Genomic DNA, 25,216 nt, shown 5'->3' with positions numbered 1-25,216 from the left:
TGGGGCTGAAGGAGCAGTGGTCGTCTTCCTGTCCACATCCCAGCTGAAGTGCCAGATGAGCAGAGACTACCAAGCAGAATGCAAAACGAGAGGTTGGGCCAGTTGTTTCTGAAGCGAGTCTTACCTGCTTTGGACAGCAATCAGAGTGCTCTCAGTTTGGAGAATCAAAGGGATTTCTGATGGATGCGGGGGATATTAGTGAATGGACTTTTCCTCCATCTTAACCAACTCGAACTTCAAAAGTTTCACAGCATTTCGAGTGCTAAATGGGTCATCTCATTCCATATGTTCATACAGGACAAATATACGTCCTGTACAGGACTCGTGTGAGTATTTTCTTATCAGACATCCAAAACATCATGATAATAGTCACTCAGGAAGACATAAACTGCGTGATCTGTGGTGATTACATGTTGTGTGAAGATATCAGGTTGGATAAATACTCCTTTTGTGACAGATCCTCAAACTGCAAGTGATAAAAAAATCCACATGGTTACAGATTACATTACAGGGATTGGGTCACTTAAGGAAAAAATAAGCAAACAAAGGTGTTTTTCACATATTTATGATGAGAATGAGCTCATATAATGAGACCATTTCAATGCAAGCTCAAGCTAAACTGCATCAGGGTATCATTTCATTGCAGAACTGTCTGAAAACTCCTTCAAAGGACAGTAAAACAAGACTCATCAAGATGCCAACCATGGTCAGTGTCGACATGAAGAGAAAGGTTGGAAAATAAGTGCAAAATAGAATTAAGTAGCTCCATTAAGAAGGAATGCAGAGAGCCTGACATTGTGAGAAAGAAAGGGGAATAAAAGATGGGAGGGAGGGAGGGAACGGCCAGAGTGTGGAGTGGGAAAGATGAATGATGTGGTCTAAATGAAATGTCATTCCCAGTAATGGGAAAAAGCCCATGCCAGAAAGCAGGTCACTAAAATTGCAAAAGATGTACTTAAGCAGTGTTGCCTGGAGCACAGTCGCTTGACAAAACTGTTAACATTAACTTTCCAGAATCAAAACAGATGGAGGGAGGGCAGGAGGGACGGAAAGGGAGGGACAGAAACTGCATTGGGTTTGTGAGGCGGGATGGTTTGTGCACAAAGAATCAGGGAAGCAGACACCTTTGCAAATATACTCCAGTCTCTGTTTCCCTTTCATGCATATCACATTTCATGTTTCTGTGCACGTGGCATTGAAACAAGAGCCAAATTGAGTCTGGCAGCTGAGCTTTGTTGCTCCGTTTAATGAGACTCTCGGTAGTTTGTTGACTGCAATAGTCCCGAGTAAAAAATAGAGCCGCCAAACCTGCGTTACACAGCAGACTTTGCCTTTGAAATACACACAATACCCACACTGCCCCTGGCAGAAATCAATAGGAGGAGGATAAAATGCACTTCCATTTAATTAAGATAACCAGCACACTGGCGCTCATAATCTCTCTCTTTCCTCCTCCATCTTTCTCTCCCTCCATCTTCCTCCTGCACTGCTACCCGTGTCAATCCCCTCTGGCGGGTGAGAAATGTTGTCGCTAGGAATCTGGATTTAATCGTTTCCCAGATCGACGCCATGTTTTTCTTCCCCTGGAGCGTGTTCTCACTCCCCCACAACCTCCTCTTTGAAACGTCGTCTGGGGAGTGCTCTGCAGCTGAAATGAGTTTGCTTTAGGGCCGTTTCACTGCTGGGGCTGACATCTTCAGCGGCTCTGTGCAGCAATGCAGCAGCGCTCCGCTCGACTGTCTGACCTGCATCCTGTGACAACTGGCCTTAAAATGTAGTCGCTTTGATCCCATACTTCTAGGAGAAAGCAGATACAGAAGTCCCTCGTTTTTGCTTGATGAAAAGATCTCTATGATTTCTATGAGACAGAACAAGCTCTTAATATGAGTCGTGGTTTCTGTTGGTGACCCTAAAGAGGGCGTCCAACCATGCTGAGAACAGACGAACTGAATGACTAAACCTAGTCTGAACCTCATTCTCACCCTGACCCACTCCCTCATGGGTAACTGGCACCAATCACAGCGCTGACCTTTGACCTTTCCAACGCCTGAGGACCCTCATGGGTAACCGTGCAGTTAAAGTTAAAGTCCACAGCGGCTTTAATAAATAATAATAATAATAAACGCTCACACAAACATAAACAATGATCCTAAATACATATTTTGTGTGAACGTGTGCTTGTTCAGCCGGGCACCGGTCACAGCGCTGACCTTTGACCTTTCCAACGCCTGGAGGACCGCCGCATCGATCAGCCGCATGAACTCGTCCTGTTGGCATTTCGTTTCAAACAACGTGTGCATTCAGTCCGGGAGACGCCTTCGTTTTGTGGCGCCAGAAAGAAAATCTCCTGTAATTAAAACTGAGTTCACCTACAGATTAGTTTCCAACTTTAAGGACCAAATAAATGTCCATTTCTGGACTAAATGAGAGAAGAAACAACCAAAGCAGATCGTAGATTGACGGTTTAATGAGAACACCGTTATCATTGTGACAATTCTTTGTGAAAGTTGCTCTCTGGATGCTTTAAAGAATTAAAATCTTACTGCACCTGTCTGCAGGAACTTGTAGTTAATTAGTGATCTGAGGTAATAAGTCAGAACATAGATACTGAATGTTTGACTTGGTTGTTGAGGAAATCGTCTGATATTAAACATCCGTGACGGCGTTCTGCAGAAATAAAAGCAGCTGGAACTGGAACTGAGGCCTTTAAACAGCACAGCTCCACCTCTGTGGTGCTGGGGCACAAAATATTTACTTTATTATCCTTTGGTAGAACAGCTTCAGTTCACAGACGGATGTCCTGACATTTTTCCTTCAGAACTCACTGCTTTGATGATTCAGAATCACCTTTTTTAAATCTTGTGACATAAGTTGATCTAATTCTACATTCTGTCCATCAGCATTCATTCGTATTGTTAGCTCCTTTAATGATATTATATTGAGCATATGGGAAACCCTCGAGCTGCCTGCTGTAATCAGCCTTTTCCTTTAAACTTTAAAAAGATGGGCTGGCATCCTTTGTCAGTAATCTTTGTTGGTCAACATGTCCTGAGAGGGTAACAATCTGTCTGATTGTGGATTTCAAACGCTTTACAAAAGAACTGTGACTTTTTCTCGCTGCAACACGTCTGTTTCTGAGCTCAGACACAAGAGGGGAACACAGGCAGTATTTATTCTAATGGCTAATCAACTCGTCTTTAACTTTCCAATGTCAATACTGGAAAAAAAACAGATAAATACCCGGCATTGAGCCTGACTTTAATTTAAATAAGCTTCACCTATAATCAAGCTTGTCCTGATTGGCTGATTCAACACAAAGGAAATTTCAGTGTAAGGCCACAAGATGAGTGACGAAGCCAATCAAGGACGGAGCCTGTATTAAATGAAGTATCTACAAAGCAGAGTTTTAAATTACACACAAATACACCTGCGCTGTCGGTCCCTGCCTGCTGGCTTCAGTGTGTGTTAGAGAGGAGGGATCATGGTTTGAAGCAGAGAATCCCCAGCGCTCATCATCTCCTGATTATCAGCCTCCTCAAGGTTAGCGGGAGAACACACCTCTATAGTGCAATCAAACCTGATTAGCTGATTAGCATACTACTTGCATAATGTCGCCACAATTCATTACCCATTGAGTGAGTTCATCGTTGCTCCCCAGGAAACACTGATCCTCTGCTTCACACTCCCACACACACTCACAGAAAGGCCACATGTGACGGATTCTCAGACGTTTTGGACTCGTTTCTGTTCTCAGTTTCTGTCAGTCGACACAAACTTGATGTCACCGGTCACAGATGTGGATTACAGCAGTTTAAAAAAGTATTTACGGTGGAGCAGAGCATGTCTAAGTCATTACTTTCAGTTAAGAAGTACATTTTTAAAATCAGACAGGTTCCCGTGGCCTTAATGTTTATCACAGTTTAATTCAGACACACCAATAACTAACCCAGTGTCCAACTAACCCAAAAATAAAGCACAGAAAAGTAAATTATTATTGTCGTGTGGAGTTTTTCTGCAGACTTGTTACCCCATAAGTCAGAAAAAAGGAGATCCGTAGCAGGAAGTAAACTTTGTGGGATGATTCAGTTTGCATGAAGCCCTGATATTTCCCAAATCCTAATAAGTTGCCTTTTTATGCCTTAACTCAACAAAACAGAGGGTAAACTGAAAGAAAAAGGTCTGGAGGATAGTGGCTCAGATGGGATATGAGTTTGGATGTCCTGGCTGAAAGTGTACTCAGCTTGTTGTCTGGATAATAGTAAAATATAGATATATATTTCACCTAATCTTCATTAATCTTCAACCTAACCGGTTGTACTCATGTAGCAAATCAAATATAAAAGGACTGTGGAAGAATATGAGTGTAGAACTTCCTTCTAATACCAGCTGGTGGCCAAAACATCATGATAATAGTCACTAAGGAAGACATAAACTGCGTGATCTGTGTGAAGATATCGGGTTGGATAAATACTCCTTTTGTGACAGATCCTCAAACTGCAGTGAGATCATGTAAAGGCACAAAGGAATTAATGCACGTGATAGAAAAATCCACATGGTTACAGATTACATGACAGGGATTGGGTCACTTCAGCAAAAAATAAGCAGAGAGTTTAAAAAAGTATTCCGACTTCAGGAACCAGAGGGTTAAATCTGCTTTTATCAGAGAGTCGGGGAGTCTTTACTGTGATGGAGACCTCCAACAACGGTCCTGAGTTGCTTTTTTCGCAGTGTGGTTAAAGAAATCCTTAAAGTGAAACTGAAACTTCTTGATGATGATGAAACAGGGATTTAAGGGTCTTTGGAAAGTGTCTTCCAGCCTTTTCTGACGCTTTCATGTCGACACCGCTGTGAAAAATACATTGTCAGCCCTTTTTTAGATGATTAAAACCATCTTTCATTGATTGAATAATGTCATAAATAAAACTCAGTAATAAAGATAATTGGCTCTCAATGCAGAGAGAAGGAAGAACTGAAATAATCTCCATAATCTTTTTTTGTATTAAACAAACGATCTCGAGAGCTTTTAGAGAAATGCTTAATGTGATTCCATACGTTATGGGTTCATCATCCAGATAATGTTCGGCTGTTTCTCAAAAAAGATCCGTCAAATGAATGATCCTCAAATGTATTTTGCTGAAAACTTCCATTTGTAGCGAGATTTAACAGCAGATAAGGCAGGATGAGTAGGTGTAGTTGTGGTGAGTCACTGGGAACAAACCTGCAGTGTCTTGTTGTCAGTGCTGTGCTCCGTTTCGTCTGGCCCGGTTGTTTTCGGTGCCACTGCTGCTTGTTGGCAGGCCATGTGTGCCAGGAAGGCACGGCGCAGTATGGCACCGCAGAGCAGCTCGCCAAGAGTGGCTGTGGTCGGGATCACATGACCAGGTGTCACTGTGTTCCACTTTCAACATGCATTTGTTTGTATTCCTACACATATCCGTAGTGTTGCTGTGCAGTGAATCATCCACAATACAGCTGATGTTTGTCCATGATATGGATGAAGACCAGCTGGACTCAGCAGAACTACACCACAGAACAGCCGGCGACACACACTGAGAGGCGTCTATTAAAGTGGGCGCTTTTCCAGACCGGACACTTGTTTCTGGTTGATTCAACGGGCCGATTCATTAGGAAACGTGTAACGGTTCAAATCTGCTAAATGCAGTGTTGTCTGAATCCAGGGTGAAGATTGTGAGGAGGAAATGTATCAGTTCTGTAAAGGAAAGAGTCCATGTAACAAGAGAGGAACCACAAGCCCTGAGAATTAAAATGTGAAGCTCTTTTATACTCCTGACCGCGGTCGTTTGCAGGCGAGGGTGGAGTAGAAGAGAAAAGAATCACAATCAGGAGGGAAAGTAGAAAAGTTGAATGACATTTAACTCCTCACTATCCGGTTAACTCCTAACCGTCCGGTTAACTCCTAACTGTCCGGTTAAGTCCTAACTGTCCGGTTAACTCCTCACCGTGCGGTTAACTCCTAACTGTCCGGTTAAGTCCTCACCGTCCGGTTAACTCCTCACCGTGCGGTTAACTCCTAACTGTCCGGTTAAGTCCTAACCGTCAGGTTAACTCCTCACCGTGCGGTTAACTCCTCACCGTCCGGTTAACTCCTCACCGTCCGGTTAACTCCTAACTGTCCGGTTAACTCCTCACCGTGCGGTTAACTCCTCACCGTGCGGTTAACTCCTCACTGTCCGGTTAACTCCTCACCGTCCGGTTAACTCCTCACTGTGCGGTTAACTCCTAACTGTCCGGTTAACTCCTAACCATCTGGTTAAATTCTAACCGTCCAGTTAAATCCTAACCGTGCGTTTAACTCCTAACCGTCCGGTTAACTCCTAACCATCTGGTTAAATCCTAACCATCCGGTTAAATCCTCACCGTGTGGTTAACTCCTAACCATCTGGTTAAATTCTAACCGTCCAGTTAAATCCTAACCGTGCGTTTAACTCCTAACCGTCCGGTTAACTCCTAACCATCTGGTTAAATCCTAACCATCCGGTTAAATCCTAACCATCCGGTTAACTCCTCACCGTGAGTTTAACTCCTAACTGTGCGGTTAACTCCTCACGGTAAGCGTTATTAACTGAGGGAAAATCTGGGGAAAATGTATTCCCTGAACATTAAAAACCTTTTTAGTCTACATTGTGATTATTTGCTCTGTGAACCAAAGCAGGCATTACACTCTGTGTGGGGAGATTCGGCTGCAGGCAGGCTGGGAAAAGCACCATCTGCACTGGAGGCTCCGAGGCCTGCAAGTCACTGAAACTCACCGTGATCAATCAGAAGAAAATCTGTATAAAAATGGATCCAACTGTTCATTTGTGTGGGTGCAGTACTTATCTATAGCTGACAGTCATCTGTGTACCTGATCTGATTAATTTGAACCAGTTGTAACCAGCCTTGGTTCCCCTCAGTAAACCTTATCCCCTCCGCCACTGGTGCTGGGCTATCCCCAACCCTAGCGTCTGGCTCACTTACCAGCAGTCATTCAAGCGGAGAAGACCCAACTGTCCACCATCCCCAGCCCCCACAACCCCACCCAGTCACTGATGCGGTCATGAGCCGGTTCATTTATTTTCTGCATCAATTTGAAGGGGGATTTGAATTATATTCAAACCTCAGTTTCTTTTATCATTTTTTTATTATAAGGGAATTGTAATGAGTGAGTGTCTAATGAGCAAATGTGAGAGTAAAAAGCGTTTCAGAGCTCAGGTTCTGTTCCTTTTTCCCCACACAAACAAATAAAAACCTCTTTATTAACCAGTAATTTGGTCACACACATAAGAGTTGAAAAGCTTTCCGAAGAAGCATGAAAATGTGTGACACTATTAAAGCTGAACTTACACCCCAGAGAAATGTTTCACTTGTAACCTCCGAAGCAGAGGCTCCATCAGCTTAGAATGAATCCAACTGTTCAGCCATTTTTAATAACTGAATGACTGAAATGCCTGAGTGTGAAACAGCTGACACCAAAGATGGTGTCAGTACAGAGCACTGAGACACGAAGCAGCTAAAACAAACACAAGCAGGACACCTCAGAGGCTCCCACTGATGCTAAAAGACAAGAGAGGATGAGTTACTGAAGCCAAAACTCAGCACAGAGTTTTATATTTGCATCTAAAGTTATCACAGCATCCATCTCATCCTTTGTCTAAATTACCTAATCTATTCTATGGTTTTAAATATCAGAATATAAAGATTCTTCTGATCCTTTTCAGGTAATATGACTTCAGATGTACAACAAAACACGATCTGGGCTGGTTCTGCAGCCACAGGACCTGGGCACCTTGCAGTCATTGAGTCCACCATGAACTCCTCTGGATACCAAAGTATTCTAGAGTCAGATTTGAGGCCATCTGTCCCACAGCTAAAGCTGGGCTGAAACTGGCTCATCAACAGGACAAAGATCCCAAACACAGCAGCAGATCTACAGCAGAATGTGGGAAAAAGAAAAGAATCAAGGTGTTGCAATGGTCCAGTCAGAGTCCAGACCTCAGCCTGACTGAGATGCTGTGGTGGGACCTTAAGAGAGCTGTGCAGAAACCAAAGCTGCAAACCTCAATGAGCTGAAGCAGCGCTGGAGAGAAGAGGGCCGAGATTCCTCCAGAACCATGAGAGGAAATGCTGTGGTGGGACCTTAAGGCTCAGTTTTCCACACACTGCTTCTGCGTTTTGTCTGTTCTTGTTACTAAGAGGCTGTTTTTTTGGTCCTAAACCTAAGAAATGGAGGACTATCTGGTGCACTGAAGGCAGATGTTGCACAACAGCTGAGTTCTGCTCCATCCAGAATCATGCAGCAGGTGCATTTAGAGCAGAGGGATAACAAGTTGCATTAAGACAGCAAACGCAAACCGAGAATGAAGCTTATCAAAACTGACAAGAACTGAAACTGGTATTGATTTCAGAGAGAGCTGCTGGAGGTTGAGGAAAGGCAAAAGAGGGACGACTAATTAGAGAATGAATGAGGAGTGTAAATGAAAGGCAACAGAGATAGCAGGTGAGGGGAAGCGGTGACAGATAAGAGAATATTAAAAACAAAAAATAATTGAACAAAGAGATATGTGAAAATGCGGATGAAGCATTTAATTTTAGCTCAAATATGAGACCCAGTTTCTTATTATCCCCTTCTCTCCCTATCTGCTCCTCTGCCACCAGCGAGCTGACATGCAAATAGAGCCAGAACGGAGCTTCTTGTCTGCCTAACCGGAGACAACAGGGAGCCAGCGTAATAACGTCGACCATTTCGCCGAGGGATTAGACACAGCAACAAGGAGAAAAGACAGGTGGCGAGGGAGAGGGAATCTCCAGGAGCTCGCAGCAGCCTGTCTGGTGAATGGGGGAAGCCATTACAGGTGTACACCAAAGACAGAAGCTCAGGACCGCTGTGCACCGCAGCTGTTAACAGAATTATACTAAAGTGGTCTGTGTTCATTAAACACACGAATGCCTCCAACAAGCCTCACGAGGTGGACCGTGTTCGTGTGAGAACGCTTTACTGTGGCTTGGAAAACATTCTTCTGGATTTTGCAGTGATTACAGATGTGAAAAATGTAATTAAGTTGGAATCAGAAGAATTAGGTCGTGATCAGACAGGAGCCATTTATTCCAGCGTGGTCCAGAGTGTGTTTAAAGCTTCAAAAGCAGTCAAATACCACATGTGTTTGTTGAGTTTAAATGTCGACATCAGCCTCGTAAATATGGGAAGTTCAGCTCACATCCGGCCCTTTTCCACTTGCTCACTTCGGGCATAAAAAAACACGGTTCTTGGATAGTTACGGGTCTGTATGACAGCACCTGAACGCCTCCCTCACATGGACAAACGTTCATTTCATTCTGATGTCAGTTCTTCTGCAGGTTGTGGAAACCGATGTGAGCATCCTTGATATCAGGGTGTCTAAGTTCTTTGTTTTGGAGAAGAAATACAGAATGAGTTAGATGGATGTTCCTCTAAGGCACATATGTCCTGGAGGGCCGCTGTCCTGCAGGTTTTAGATGTTTCCCTGCAGGTTTTAGATGTTTCCCTGCTTCAACACACCTGATTCAGATTAAATGGATCTCTTCGAAAGATTGTTAAGTTCTGCACAAACCAGCTAATGATGCATTGATCTTATTCAGGTGTGTTGAAGCAGGGAAACGTCTAAAACCTGCAGGGAAACATCTAAAACCTGCAGGGAAACATCTAAAACCTGCAGGACAGCGGCCCTCCAGGACCGGAGTTTGACATCCCTGCTCTAAGGTTTGAGCTTTGCTTGTTTCTAAGGGAAACGCTGTCCCATCTGAGCACAGCTGACGAACTAATGCTGAGAAGACTCCCCGGTTTACGGAGACTGGAGAGGCCTGTTTTGAAAGCTGATCCGCTGTGACGGTTTATTCTGCATCATTCCAGCATCCACTGAAGGCCTTTTAACAAATGCCACACACACACAGTCAGGAAACACAAAGCTCTTTTTTCTCCCTGGCTTTCATTTGCAGTTGGCTTAATTACTTGCTTAATACGAGCACCCTGGCTGTGAAAGCATTACAGAAGAGACACTGAACACAGACGAGTAAACACATTAACACATCAAACACATCACACCGCACCGCTCTCAAACACTCACAGAGCAAGCGTCGCGTTTCATACAGGCGGAAAATGAAAGATTTCGAAAAAGCTGTACCTTTGCTTTTAGCTAGAAGAGCGGGAGGAGGTGGGGGCGGCACAGAGAGTCCACAGCCGAGAGGGCCCAGAGAGGGAGGAAAAAGGAGGAAGAGTAAGTTCCAGGAAACACCAAACATATCAGGTCATGAGAGTTCAACAGACTTCAGAGCAACTTTGGTGCGATTAAACAGCTCAAAACACTCCAAATGTGACGTTTCAAATGCGTTTGGGATTAAACTAAAGTATTTATAGCATCAATACGAATGGAAAGAAATTACATCCTTTTTTGATTTTAACGTAACGGGACAGAATAAAAAACTCAGTGAATCCAACCTCAGATGAACATTTAACACTGTGTCTTTATTTATGGAACAAAAACTGAGACAGAAGTGTGAGAAAAACTAAGTGAACCCCTGATCCAGCAGTTTCAGCAGCAGATGTTTTCCACTTGTGAATAATCTTTCTCTCTGTAGAACGATGGACTCCAGATAGTCTGGAAATGGCCTTATAACCCTTCCCAGACTGATGGGCAGCAGCAGCTGCTTCTCTGAGATCATTGCTGGTGTCTTTCCTCCTTGGCATCGTGTTAAACTGACAGAACTCCTGCTTTTATAGAGCTGCTCACACTGACTGAGGATCAGTTAATCAGAGCATTGATCAGTTAATCAGAGCATTGATCAGTTAATCAGAGCATTGATCAGCAGCTCCTGGCTGCTACTTACCCTCTTAGTTCCTGTGGGAGCAGTGAGGGTTCACTTAGTTTTTCTCAGTTTTTGTTCAGTAAATAATGAAATTTCCTTGAATCAAACCAATAATCCCACGGACTGCTTTAATTTAATGAGATTTCAATAAGTCTGTTTAAGGCTATTTATAGATGCAGCTCTTGGGTTTTAAATCATGACAAGGTGTAATAAGTCATGTTGTTGGGTTGTTTTTACCTCATTTTACAACCTGGTGAGGACCAGATGATTCCCACTGAGATGGGATTCACTTTCTTTCTTTTTTACATGAATGTGTATTTGATAAAAACTTATTATTATTGATAGAAACTGAACAAATGTCTGCTCTGAAATACAGTGAGTCGATGAGGGCTGTTTAAAAAGCCTCCCCTGGTTTAGCTAAGAAGGAATTATTCTGGATTCAGTATGAATTTGAGATATATATATATCTATATATATATATAGATATATATATATATATCTATATATATATGTACAACGTTCATATTTTACAATGTCAGTTCATAGAAAATTGAAAATTATTAAAATTATTATCTGTAAGAACATAAGTTGCAACATTTTGAAGCCTTTAGAAGCTGGTCTGTTGTAACATTTTCTTATTTAAAGCTTCATTTCTGTATTTAAACATAGATTTAAGGAGAAATCCAGCCAACTATGAAGTGCTTTTAGACAATCTGCATCAGCTGATTGGTTCAGGAGACTGATAAAGATCATGAGTGTCGAGGCAGTGCAGCCTCATCAGGATTTTAATTACCTCTGGACATTTATGTTGTTGCTTTAATAGATGTCCAGATAATTAATGCATCATATCTTTAGCTTAATGTGCAAATAAGTTCAGCAGTTTGTGTCTGTTTTTAATTAGATGAGAAACACAACATGATATCAGTGTGAAAAAGGTTAAATATTCTGGTTTTTTAAGCAAAAAGAATTGAACTTGAACTGAAAATCTTCAACTTTGCCTTTATTCAAACGTCGGACTGAGTTTTAGATGAGAAATAATTTTAATCTACCAGATTAAATCCTTTGTGGCTTTACAGCTAAACAGATAAAACAACGTTAGGAAACAAATATTAATTAGATACTTTTATTTTAATCTTTCAGCTGTGAATTTTTAAGTTTTAAAATTGAAAAATAAGATATTTTTCACATTTTCTTGTGCACTTGACTAAATATATAATCAAATATATTGACTAAATACTAAATATTCTGCTTTTTCTAAGCAAAAAGAATTGAACTTGAACTGAAAATCTTCAACTTTGCCTTTATTCAAACAAAGTTTTAGATGAGAAATAATTTTAATCTACCAGATTAAATCCTTTGTGGCTTTACAGCTAAAACAACGTTAGAAAACAAATATTAATTAGATACTTTTATTTTAATCTTTCAGCTGTGAATTTTTAAGTTTTAAAATTGAAAAATAAGATATTTTTCACATTTTCTTGTGCACTTTGACCCATTTTGTTGCCTATATGGGACAGAAAGCTAAATCTAATGATCAAACTGACCGTAACCCTGTAGAGTAAGAATAAACCTCTCCCATAAGCAAAAAAAGGCATAAAATATTACATAAAGTCAGTCAGTGATGCTCCATCTGGAACGTGATGAACAAATTTCTCCGTCATGTAAATTTACATTTTAAAAGAAGAAAAAACTGCAAATCGCTTTAAGAATTTGTTGAATTGAAACAGAACATGATATCAGTGGGAAAAAGGTTAAATATTCTGTTTTTTTAACTGAAAATCTTCAACTTTGCCTTTATTCAAACAAAGTTTTAGATGAGAACTGATTTTAATCTACCAGATTAAATCCTTTGTGGCTTTACAGCTAAACAGATAAAACAACGTTAGGAAACAAATATTAATGAAATACTTTTATTTTAATCTTTCAGCTGTGAATTTTTAAGTTTTAAAATTGAAAAATAAGATATTTTTCACATTTTCTTGTGCACTTTGACCCATTTTGTTACCTATATGGGACAGAAAGCTAAATCTAATGATCAAACTGACCGTAACCCTGTAGAGTAAGAATAAACCTCTCCCATAAGCAAAAAAAGGCATAAAATATTACATAAAGTCAGTCAGTGATGCTCCATCTGGAACGTGATGAATAGATATTCAAATATTGTATTAATATATATATAAATATTAATTAGATACTTTTATTTTACATTTTAAAAGAAGAAAAAACTGCAAATCGCTTTAAGAATTTGTTGAATCGAAACAGAACAGATCCAGTTGCAGTGCCGGAGTTTTATTGGCTCATTACGGAAGAATAAAATCACTCTGTTCATCTCGTGTATGGAGCAACACGTGCACTTCCATGCACTTCCATGCACAATCCACAGCAACAGCACAACATGCAGCTCTACAGGGAAATCCAAACGAAACGGTAAAGAGGTAAAGAGAGGCGTACCTTGTTCTGCCATCATATGTGCGAGGCCTGGAGAGGAGAAGAGGGGGTAAAAGGAAGGAAGGAGAACACTTAGTGGCAATACACTCTGGTATTGTGATGAAACATGCTTCAAGAGGAAAAGCATGACATCTGAACACACTCGGGTCACAAAGCTTCCTGTGTCTGAGCAGGAGGCTTCTTCCTGAGGAGATCTCCACACATCCTCAGCAGCAGATCTCACACCGACCTGATGCACCCACCTCTGCCTGCGGTAACTGATGATCAGTCATTAACCTGCTGCTTATTCCCATCTGAAGCCTGGAGGGTCCAACGTTTACGTTCTTTTAGCTCCAGTTCTGATGGCCATCGGCTCAGCTTCATAACAGGTGAGTCTCTGACTGTCTGGCTGCTGTTTGGAGTAATATATAAAGTAATATATAAAGTAATATATAAATATACGACTCTAGATTCAGAGTGAAGCCTGGCTGGTGGCAGCAGCTCGGATCAGTAAGATTCTGAGGTTGCATATGAGAAAAAGACACAGCTCGTGTGACTCAGCTGTTTCAAGAGAATTAACAATGTCAGACTAAATGATTTGGCTCTTTTAGAGCATAAATCCATCAGATGTGGAGCTGCTACTGCCTGCATTTCAGGGTGAAAGAAAAGCTTCGGAGCGCTGAAGGTTGAGCTAACGTACGAGATGCCGCCTTCGCTTTTCCATGAAGCATCAGGTGGAAATTATGCTCCTCTCACTAACATTCACATGGAAAGGTGGAACTCCAAAAGACTCTAAATCTGCCGCCACTCTCTGCTCATCACAGGATCCATATTTGAGAAGTTTTCATGAAAACTCACCTGGCATATTGTAGCTGACCGCTGGAGTGAGAGGAGACAGAGAAGCAAACAAAGCCAGCGTTAGAAACACACTTATGACTTGCATGTTGACTGTCATGCAACTGATTCTACACTTCAGTCCATATAAATGGCTCTTTCAGCCATTTGCATGTGCTTCAGAGAGGGTTAGCAGTGAGAAGTTACAGCAGAAAACTGTTAGAAAAATGATTATACTATGGGGAAAAGCTGCAAGAATAACAGTTTCTGTGATGGGGGGGGGGGGGTCTCCTCCCCAACTTTTCTCTTCTCATAATACTATGTATCAAGCAAAAGCGTTTTGACTGCATGAACTCGTCTTTCCCATAATATTAAATGGCGAGAAATGCCATTTCCCATAACATTGAACGTCCCTTCCCATAACATTAAATGGAGAGAAATGCACCTTTTCCCATAACATTGAACGTCCCTTCCCAAAATATTAAATGGCGAGAAATGCCTTTTCCCATAACATTGAACGTCTCTTCCCATAATATTAAGTGGAGAGAAATGCGCCTTTTCCCATAACATTGAACGTCCCTTCCCATAACATTAAATGGCAAGAAATGCGCCATTTCCCATAACATTGAACGTCCCTTTCCATAATATTAAATGGAGAGAAATGTGCCATTTCCCATAACATTGAACGTCTCTTTCCATAATATTAAATGGAGAGAAATGTGCCATTTCCCATAACATTGAACGTCCCTTCCCATAACATTAAATGGCAAGAAATGCGCCATTTCCCATAACACTGAACGTCCCATTCCATAATATTAAATGGAGAGAAATGTGCCATTTCCCATAACATTGAACGTCTCTTTCCATAATATTAAATGGAGAGAAATGTGCCATTTCCCATAACATTGAACGTCCCTTCCCATAACATTAAATGGCAAGAAATGCGCCATTTCCCATAACACTGAACGTCCCATTCCATAATATTAAATGGCGAGAAATGTGCCTTTTCCCATAACATTGAACGTCTCTTCCCATAATATTAAATGGCGAGAAATGCGCCTTTTCCCATAACATTGAACGTCTCTTCCCATAACATTAAATGGAGAGAAATGCGCCTTTTCCCATAACATTGAACGTCTCTTCCCATAATATTAAATGGCGAGAAATGCGCCTTTTCCCATAACATTGAACGTCCCTTCCCATAACATTAAATGGAGAGAAATGCGCCTTTTCCCATAACATTGAACGTCTCTTCCCATAATATTAAATGGCGAGAAATGCGCCTTTTCCCATAACATTGAACGTCTCTTCCCATAACATTAAATGGAGAGAAATGCGCCTTTTCCCATAACATTGAACATCTCTTCCCATAATATTAAATGGCGAGAAATGCGCCTTTTCCCATAACATTGAACGTCTCTTCCCATAACATTAAATGGAGAGAAATGCGCCTTTTCCCATAACATTGAACGTCTCTTCCCATAACATTAAATGGCAAGAAATGCGCCATTTCCCATAACATTGAACGTCCCTTTCCATAACATTAAATGGCAAGAAATGCGCCATTTCCCATAACATTGAACGTCCCTTTCCATAACATTAAATGGAGAGAAATGCGCCTTTTCCCATAACATTGAACGTCTCTTCCCATAACATTAAATGGCGAGAAATGCCTTTTCCCATAACATTGTGTGGTCAGAAAGCATAAACAATATAAATAGCAGTAGCACCATTTTATGAGGCAGACATTTCTGAGCAGCTTCCTGGCAGGTTGTGCAGACTTGTCTCTTTCTTGCATGAAATAAATGTTTTGTGTTCATCGTATCCAGCGACTCTGAGCCTAATTTTGAGAGAATTTTTCTGACAAAACCATAATTCACTCCTGTTGCACCAAGAGAAACATTCAGGATCACTTTTTATGGTTTTTATCCTGCAGAAGGAGGCCTGAAGCCCTACAAATAACAGCTTTACTGACTATAAAAACTTTATTTAAACCAGTTGCTGGCAGACAACTTTAATTAAGGAGGAAAGTTAATAAATCCTGGAATTTTCTTGGAATTAATGAATATCCACAGCAAAACCTTCATATATTGACATCATGCCACAGATTATGTTGGTAGAGTTTGACCTGAGGGTAAGACTTCCTCTCTTAGGGTTTTTTTTATTTTCTAAAGCCAGCCACTAAAATCAGGACTAATTCTCCCAAAAACTCCCTAAAACTCCCACATGTGATCAGGAGAACTTGACATTGAGCGTCAGTTTGTTTATTCTCTTATTTTTATTCTTTTTCACAGACCAAACATACAGAGAGCATGGCTCAAGGTTCAACCTCTAAAAGTTACACATTTCTGTCCACTGCAGGTGAAAATGTAAATATCAGGTGATTTTAGGCAGCTGGAACCAACAAGAAAACCTAAAACATCTTGTAAGTGAAGAGTTTTTAAAGGAGGATACAGACTGATGAGCTTTGCTTCCTCTTTGCTCCACTAACACTAACACTAACCAGTCCTAAACACACTCCTCTGCTGTGTTATAAAGAAATAAAGCAACACAGGAAGTGAATTTTATCTTTAAGACCAAAACAGATCCGAGCATCAGGAGGCATGTTGGTGAAGAGAAGATGGACAATGATCGTCCTTAAAGCCGATTACTGAAGAGTACGCGTTTAGTTAGGCCGATCATAATTGAAGTAGCTGGAAAATGAAGTTAAAAGTAATTGACTTGAGATGCATTAAATGTTCTGAGCATTGAGACTAATTGAGCATGTTAGTGTGTTAATGTGGATGCAAGCAGATGGAGGTTGATCTGATATGCATTAGATATTAATTCAGTTTCAACTGGAAACCGACGGCCGTGGGACAAACTGGTCCAGTGGTCATCCAGGAGAGGTGTGCACGTGCGTGTGCACGTGTGTGTTGGGATTATCTTTGTTCTTTTGTGTCATTTATGAAGCAGTTGATCTGTTTGAGATTTCCATGGCACTGACTCAGATATTAACAGAAGAGGAACAGTCATGACAGAAGGAGATTAGAGCAGATTAAAAGTGCGCGTGCACGAGCGTACCCACGTGCACGCGCATACACACGCGTCAAAAGATTGAAACATGATAATAAAGACGGCGAGTGCTTTCCTCTGAGGACTCTTTGTCACACAGAAGCATCAGAAATGCTGAAAGTGACGTAATTATTGGTCCAATTCTCAGTTTTCTCCAGTTTTTTCTATTAATTTGCATCTTTTATCCTTCATATCATTATGTGAGAGCCAGCTGATAAGGTCCAGTCAGTGTTCTGCTTGTGTCACACCCCCCATATTTCACTAATGCACATTAAAAAGTTGGAAAATGTAAAGAAAAATCGATCTGTGTGGAATAAGACTGAGCAGGGAGTGAATAAAACAGATTCACTTCCTGTCTGAGCCACTCTGTGCTCTGATCAGCTGGATTCAGTCGCCCTCCCTGCTGCTCTGTCAGTTTATTCTCTATCTTGACCTACTTCCTTTGACAATTTCCTCCCCTGTATTGCGCCCGATTCGAGCGCCGGGCTGAGCTGTGAGGGCCACAGATGAAGATAATGAACCCATAAATATTTAATAAAGTCAACAGTCGAACACACGCAGGTACAATTTCCAGCGGGATCCTTCCAGCCATTCAATTCTAAACAATTACCGCTTCAAAGACCTCAGGAAGGTCTTCAAATCCTTCAGAGATTCATACTAATTCTAAACAGATCAATTCAGCTGCACCTGGGGAAACTTATTTATTCACCGGTGAACCCAAAGTTCAACAAACGTGACTCTGAGTTAGATTCGGTGCTCAAAAGGTGAGGTGTTGATGGCAGGGGATTAGAGCTCAAAGTGGATTATTTAACAGGCTGAATCACGATGTGCTGGATCAACCGATTGAGTTGTGCACGTTACAAACGGGATGAACAGCGAATGCAACCATGGACAAAGCGCTGAGTCATCACCGTAACAGCCAGGAGATCTCCTCGCTGTCACCAGCAGCCATGTTTCCTGTTGATGGGACAGTATGAGCAGCTGGAGGAGCAGCCGAGGGCCCGGCTGAAGCCATCTGCTCGTGTTGGGCTGTCGGTGGAGTAGAACCGGTCGACCAGCCACAGCAGGGTGGTAGCACTGGCCCAGATAGATCAGAAACAAGCTAAGGGCGCATCTCATCCCTCTAATTTGTCCCTCCTCATCGGGCCTCTCCTTCGCCCTTCTGCCTGTGACCCGGAAATCAATCTGAGCAAAGCGTTGAAAGTGAAAGTATGAAAATATGGGCTCCAGGAGGAGAATCTGTCAAAGATCTGCTTGTTTTATGTGAATCTGAGCAGATTCCTTCATCTAAAAAGAAGAAACTAACAGTTTCTGCAGATGCTACTTTAGTATTTTACAGGCAGCTGGATTCTCTGTAACACAGAAAGGTTTTGCTTTATTAATGATGTTAAAAAGCATTTTGGTGAAAAAGCCGAACTACTTAAACAAGATTTAATTTAAATATGAAGTGATTCAACAATTTAATAGATCTGAATGTAACAAGTTAACAGGAAACTATTTATTTTATGACATTTAGCTCAAGTTTAGTTGGAATAACTAAGAAAAACTTACAGTAGTTAAGTTAAAGAGGCTCCATTACAGATCAGTGTATCTGGATTTAGATTCTTTGGTTTCAATTTGACAAAATAAAATTGAGGAAATTCAACAAAACATTTTTTTTTTGTGACACGTTGAGCTCACAAACTAAACTAATCTAAAAGTCAACATGAGTCGTCGCAGATGCCTTTAAAGTGACACTAAAGATCACGTTTTATTAGCTCAAAGTCCAGTTTTAAAGCAGAGTCTCAGTCTGATCTTTAACAGAACTTTAACTTTATTCAAACTTGAGTTAAAGTGTTCATCAGGTGACAGGAAGACCAATGAGGACGGGTTTAAGTGCACGGATTGATCAGATGATAACTGGTATCAGCCGTTTCTAATCTCTATAGTCTATTTATTTATGAATTAATCTCTTTCTGTGTCATTAAAAAAGGATTTTTCATCAGTAAACACACCGTTAACATAACTAATAATAACATTTACTGCTAGAAATACCTCGTTTTTTCCTGTTTATGTCATCCGGTGCTTATAGAAAACGCAGCTCTTTATTTTAAATAAAATAAAATGCTTGTCCTGATAGACTTTTGTCTATAAAATGAGTCAAAAGAAGAAAAAGGCTAAATTCTTATAATCTGGTGTGTAAAGACAGAGATTCTGTAATTATCTGTTGGATTGGGAACAGTTTCCTCCATTCAGGAACCTGCAGCTCTTTATTTACGGATAGATTTCTTCATATTTCAGTGACTGAAACAGAGAAAGCCCTGCAGCCTGGTGTATTGCTGCATGGACTTTTCCATTCTTTTTATCGTAGATTTAAGCTTTAAAGAATAAAAAAAAAGGAGCTGCGTCTCTGAGCCTGCTGTAGCAGACAGAAAGGACTGGAGAGACTCTGGCCTGAACTGATGCCAGCGACGGTCCACCTCTGACTATTTGTAAAACTGCAGTGTTACAAATCTGCAGCCACATGGCAGCCGGCTGCAGCTAAACAGCGCTTAGCTGCTGCAGCTGTGTCACATGTGGAATTCAGCCGATGCTGGTTTGAAACGACAGCTCTGGAGCAGGCGTGTCTCATCTGTTAAACGCTTGTCTCCTCGTCTCCTCCCTCCTCACCTCCGGTGGGAGGGATGTGAGCAGAGGAACCGTTGATTAATGGAAAAACATCTTTTGCTGTAACCTGTCAGAGTCGTTAAATCCTTTTGCATCGTCTCGGTTTGTCTGCAGCTCGTCTGGTGCTGCAACAACTGAGCTGCCTTTGTTGTGGCCGGCTGCTTCACATCCTTCCACAGTGCTGAGGTGCTTTTCTGCTCTGTTTCAGACTCTAAATCCAGCATTCCTATCACCTCCAGACAGGCACGTGTCTTTGCAAATAAAGTAGCTTGAGTTATCCTCAGCCGGGTGGTTATCGGCTAACATGCTCTGAAAGTAGCTGCTAACGCCTGAGAGGCAACTTTAAAGGTGGAAACTTTGATGTTGAACTGCTGGCTGTGAGTTTCTGTCTGCTGAGAGTTCACCTGAGTTACCTGCTGACGCTGTGTGTGACACCATCAGCTGAGTTGTTGCTAAGCAACAGAAACAACAGCCGAACCCACTGATGGAGACCTCTGAAGGTTTCGACCTTCCTCTCTGCTGCACTTTCCTAATAGTTTTATCTAACTTCATCTGCAACAATAATTTATTCTGCAGCAACAGAATTTCTCTGCTGATTAATTAAATATTATTTATCTGAATTTTAATCTTCAGACGCTCAGTTTCACTCTAAACCAGGGATGAAACTCAGCTAATGCTGCATCGATGTGCATCAGGTGTATCCATGGCAACATGAGGCACAGCTCATCCGGTTTTAAGCACCGAGTTCTGGTCCAAAGGGCTGCTTCTTAGTTCAGGTTAACTTCAGAGTTAAAAACATTTAATCGCTGCCTAAATTCACTGATCAGCTTTTAGGATGGCAGCTAAAATATAGATTTTTTCTGAGGGTTATTTCTCGATCCGACTTCTGTTCTGCACCAGTGAAGTGATTCTCGTTTGGCTGGAATGTCAGACATTAACTTCATGACATGTTTCAGTTGCTCATCAGTGAAAACAATCAGTGAGGGGACATTTTACAGGTGATTTCCTCACAAATACCGTAAACTGACTGCTCCGGAGCAGGTCATCTGACTTTAGGTGCAACATATGTCCTGTAATAAGTCCTTAATCTCTCTTTGGTTCACCCCTCCAGAACACTGGCCTATAATAATAATACAAATTAAAATATCCCACAAACATCCGATTAAAATATTCATGACTTCACTTAATATTCTTACTGAAGGCTTTACAATAACTGACAAAATAAACAGTTAATAAAAGAAACCTGCAAAGAGAAGCTTGTTATTTATAGTCTTTGCTTTTCATGTTTGACTTTGGAAAATTTATTTTTAATTCATGTTAAAAATCGTGTTTTGCTGACTTTCCTTTATTTCATATTCTCCTCGTGATGCTTTCCAAAAGCAGACAATCCACCACTCCAGCTCACCCAGCCTCATTAAAGCTGTTATTTATCCCTCAACAATAACTAATGGAAATTCTTTCAGGGCTGCTTAGGCTCTGCTGCCTGCTACCTATCACCGCCTCACAGGAGGCAGCCAGGCAGGAGGCAGGGAGCCAGACATAGATGAGCGGTGGGAACGGCTCCCAGCGTGGAGGCTGTAAATCAAGGTTGGGAAAAACAGCCATCATCCTACAAGGGTCACCACTGCAGTCACATGGAGGCCTTCCTGAGTCATGCATCGCAGGGCTGCGCACGTTTGTTTTAAGGAGCGCTGAGACGACCACATTTATAAGCTGGATGGAATCCCTCAGTAGGTTCACGCAGCTCATGTTTACTGCTGTTAAAACAGCTAAACAGAAGCTTCATGGAACTGAAGTGACTCATGGGAAATGTAGGCAATGTTTGCAATAATCTGGATATTTCTTGTCCAACTCTTGATTTTATTTTGTTCTCTTATTTTCTTTAGGGTCTGGTTTGCTGTGGATATTCTGTCATAAATATTCATTCACATAATTATCTTCTTTCTCACATCGTTTTAAAGTGAAGGAGCCCTGAAATTCTGCCATTATGAGCTGAGATATGAGCTGTGAGTCCAAACTAAACATTCCTCCACACCAAAGGTCGCTGAATGTTTCCCATGATGCTGCAGGATGAATCTCTGCTGTTAGCAACCCGGGCTTTTTAGCTGTGATGAAATTTGTTCTCCAGAAGATAAACACTGCAGAGGATAATCTTCACCACCACTGTATCTAGAGCCACTCTCAGGATACTTCCAAAAGCAGGCTCCAATGAGCTCTGACCATGAAGACGAGCTCATGAAGTTAATGTCCTGCCAGGTCAGACTGAGGATCATCCATCTGTCAGAACTAAACGAGTTTATCGCCCCGACAAACACTTCATCCAAGCCAGTCTCACATCAGAATGTGCAGCAGCACAATAAAGTTTTCTTTCCCAACACAGAAGCGACTCCATCCATGTTAACATCTGATGCTGTCTGCATGATCTCAGTCAACCACTGCAGTAAGGGGGGGGCAGACGAAGGTGTAAGTCTCCCGATGGCTGCGCAAAAAGGCCAATTTTATCCTTTTCTTTTAGTTTTCTAAAGTAAAAACTGGGCTCCTGATGCACAATAATCTGAACGACTTCACGGCAAAGACAGATTAAACTGGTGAAAAAGCAATAATTCTCTCCGGAACATGAACTGAACGTTTCTCTTAAAACATTTGAATCAATACAACTAATTTTTCCATGTAAATCATTCATAGGTTATTAATAATGTTGCTCTCTGCCTTATGTCTGCAGTTTAAGTGGCAAACAAAAGAAGTGGGTTATGTGTCAAAAGAATCAGAGAAGCTTTGAAGTGTTGCTCATAAAAGAGCAAATAAAACCCTCACATGGTGGCAGGCAGCCAACCTTTACAGGTAAATAACACGCTGTGGATATTTCCTGCTTTCTTCAGCTGGTTCTCACGTGCAGCAGGGAAATATCACACATAAATGTCTCTTCCCTGCGAGCTCATGTCAGTAAAACGCCACGAAGACACGAGGGAGAGGAAAAGCCCTGACGCCTCCCCCACCCGAGACAGAGAAAGAAAGAAACTAATCTTTAAATTCCAGATTCACGGCCCTTTGTCTGTGCGTCGGGGTTTTGGCTTCAGCCCAAATGGGATGTAAATTTCATATTTGTGAGCGGTTAAGAGAAGCTGAGGAATGGAGGGAGAAAAAAATGAACAAATACCCCAAAAAATGACCTGTGATCCGAGTGAATTAAACAGAAACTTTCTCAGCTAAGTGCCGCCGATTATATCAAAAAGGGTCCGATTGTTGTGTCCTCAGCAGCTGGAAGCAGCTGCTTTGGAAAGCCTGAAGAATGTGTATTGATTGTGAATAATTAAGTACACGGAACAAGTTTTTCAAAGGACTCACATAAAAAGAGGCGCCTGAATCCATTTCATGTGCCGTGTGATTGGATGTTCATTATTACTACAATACGACTGAATATTCTGAGCTCAGGATTCATTAAACGACAGCAACTTTTTTGTATAAAGACATGAAAGTCCCTCATTTGAGGCCTGCAGGGAGGAAACATGTGGGGGGGGGGGGGGGGGGGGGGGGGGGGGGGAGTAGAGGGCTTTCTTTTAATAGAAATCAATTTTAGTCTAACAGCTGCAGAGCAACTGAAACACACAGCTTCTGCAAAATTCTCAGCACAAAAGGAAACACCTGCCATCTTGTGATTGGGTAAAAGAAAAGGGGCTCAGGAGGCCCCATTCTCTCCAGAGGCGTCCTTATCGCTGCCTGCAGGACCCATGCCATTAACCTGTGCTACAATGGTTAACTGTGCTTAGATTAGCTTTCTGATTTTACACCTCCGGCACGCCAGCATCAGCACACACACCTCAGATGCAAAGATAGTGGGTGTAAGAGCAGGAAAAAACCCAGACAGGTTAAAAAGCCCAAATCTTTCAGGCTGACATGCGTCTCTAACATTCCTGTAAGGTGACGCGATACATATGTTTTCACAGTTCTGTAAATGTGAAGCTAATTCACACTTTGACCCAGCAGCTGGGACTTCCTTTGAGGCTTTTGATTCTCATTTGGAGACGAAGGAGAAACATAATTCATTAATTAAAACGATGGCAAGAAGTTTCTCATGTTCAGTTGAGTTGTTTTTTTGTTTGTTTTGAAATGCTAAATAGGTGAAAATGTAAAGAAGTTTGGGAAGAAACCAGCTGTTTCTGTTCTGAGCTGAAAAACAAGGAGCTCAGTGACGACTAAAGAATATCCCAGAAATGTAAGTGACTCCTCTACATTTTCCTCTTGTGGATGTCCACCACAGTAGTTGTTTTTCCTCCTTAATGTCTGATTCCTGTTAGGGCGGCTGCTTCTTCTACTTAATTACAACCGTTAGCATTTCATGTTTTCCTTCTGTGTTCCCTGAGGGTGCGAAATGAAGGTTTAATGAACAGTTTTCATTAGATTCTCAGGATATAAAAGGTGTTTACCATGATCAGGGACGGCTGGTATAATTGGGCTAACAGGGCTCAGCCCTCCCTACATTATTCAATAAAAATTAGAATATAATATATGAATATTTCAATAAAAACTTTAAACAAATTGTTTTTTCATTTTTTATCAGAGGCGGAGCAAAATCTGAACTGAAACCCATGAAATCGGCAAAAATGGGCTAATTATCTACAGCCCAAGCGAAGCAACTCGGTTACACTTGACTTTTCTTCAACATTTGAGTGACAGGTTGTAAGTCCCGCCCCCTCCATTTGTGGCTCATTAGGGCTAAATCTGTACAGCCCAAAGCCAGCAGATTTGGGCCAATCACAGACGACTCTACTTGATTGTGTGTGTTGGGCGAAACTTTGACAGTGGCAGGCATAACGAAGTGGATTATTTACTTCCGAATCCGTTTTCTTCAATGTCCTTAAGAAAAAGTAGGGGAACATCATCCAAAGGATATCCAAATTACACAGAAAGAAAAGCGCCAAAATCGTAGCTTTTGTGCAGCTTGGTTTGAGCGAAAGGACTGGCTAACGGCTAACAGCTAACGGCTAACAGCCTTTTGAAGCTTCTCTTCAGATAAGGTAGAAAACCACCATTCATGTCACACAGATGGAACATTATGTGGAGTATTTCTTTTAAGGCTCTCTTAACGTCTTTCTGGAGTGTTTTTCTGGAGTTACTATTTTCGTTTTGTGCTGATGTTTGGATTATTGTGTTCCAAAGCTAATAGCAATAGGCTATAGTTGAAACAAATTTTTTAGCACAAATCTGGATAAAACCTTTTATGGTGTGAAAGTATTTGTATTTCCAGAGAGATGGTAGATGGTATATTTTCCATCACTGCATTCTTCTAAATAGTGTTTTGGTGGTTTGTTGAAAAGGCCCGTGCTGTTGTGATAGTTTAAACTTTCTAACAGGACACCTTTTATGTTGAAATACAACTACTTGGCTTTTATAATACATTAGCCCCCCCATTCAATGT

General features: G+C 41.3%; 1 protein-coding gene across 4 annotated transcripts in view; it reads right to left on the bottom strand.

Moving 5' to 3' along the window:
• The window catches only part of nrxn3a (neurexin 3a), a 164,756-nt gene that overhangs the window by 125,085 nt on the left and 14,455 nt on the right, over nt 1-25,216 (bottom strand). For all 4 annotated transcript variants that reach the window (XR_011907672.1, XR_011907673.1, XM_072364904.1 and 1 more), the window contains exons 3-4: nt 14,125-14,145; nt 13,281-13,317 (exon numbers count right to left, since the gene is read on the bottom strand). Coding sequence is in view for 2 of the 4 variants with exons in the window: in XM_072364904.1 (XP_072221005.1) it covers nt 13,281-13,317; nt 14,125-14,145 (58 nt within the window). In the remaining 2 variants the exon portion in view is untranslated. The remainder of the gene's footprint in view (nt 1-13,280; nt 13,318-14,124; nt 14,146-25,216) is intronic.

The sequence above is a fragment of the Leuresthes tenuis genome, unplaced genomic scaffold (genome assembly GCF_036924035.1).
Source record: "Leuresthes tenuis unplaced genomic scaffold, fLeuTen1.0.hap1 SCAF_15, whole genome shotgun sequence".
NCBI classification, from domain to species: Eukaryota; Metazoa; Chordata; class Actinopteri; order Atheriniformes; family Atherinopsidae; genus Leuresthes; species Leuresthes tenuis.
The sequence above is the reverse complement of the archived record's forward strand: the minus strand, read 5'-3'. Positions and strand labels throughout refer to the sequence as shown.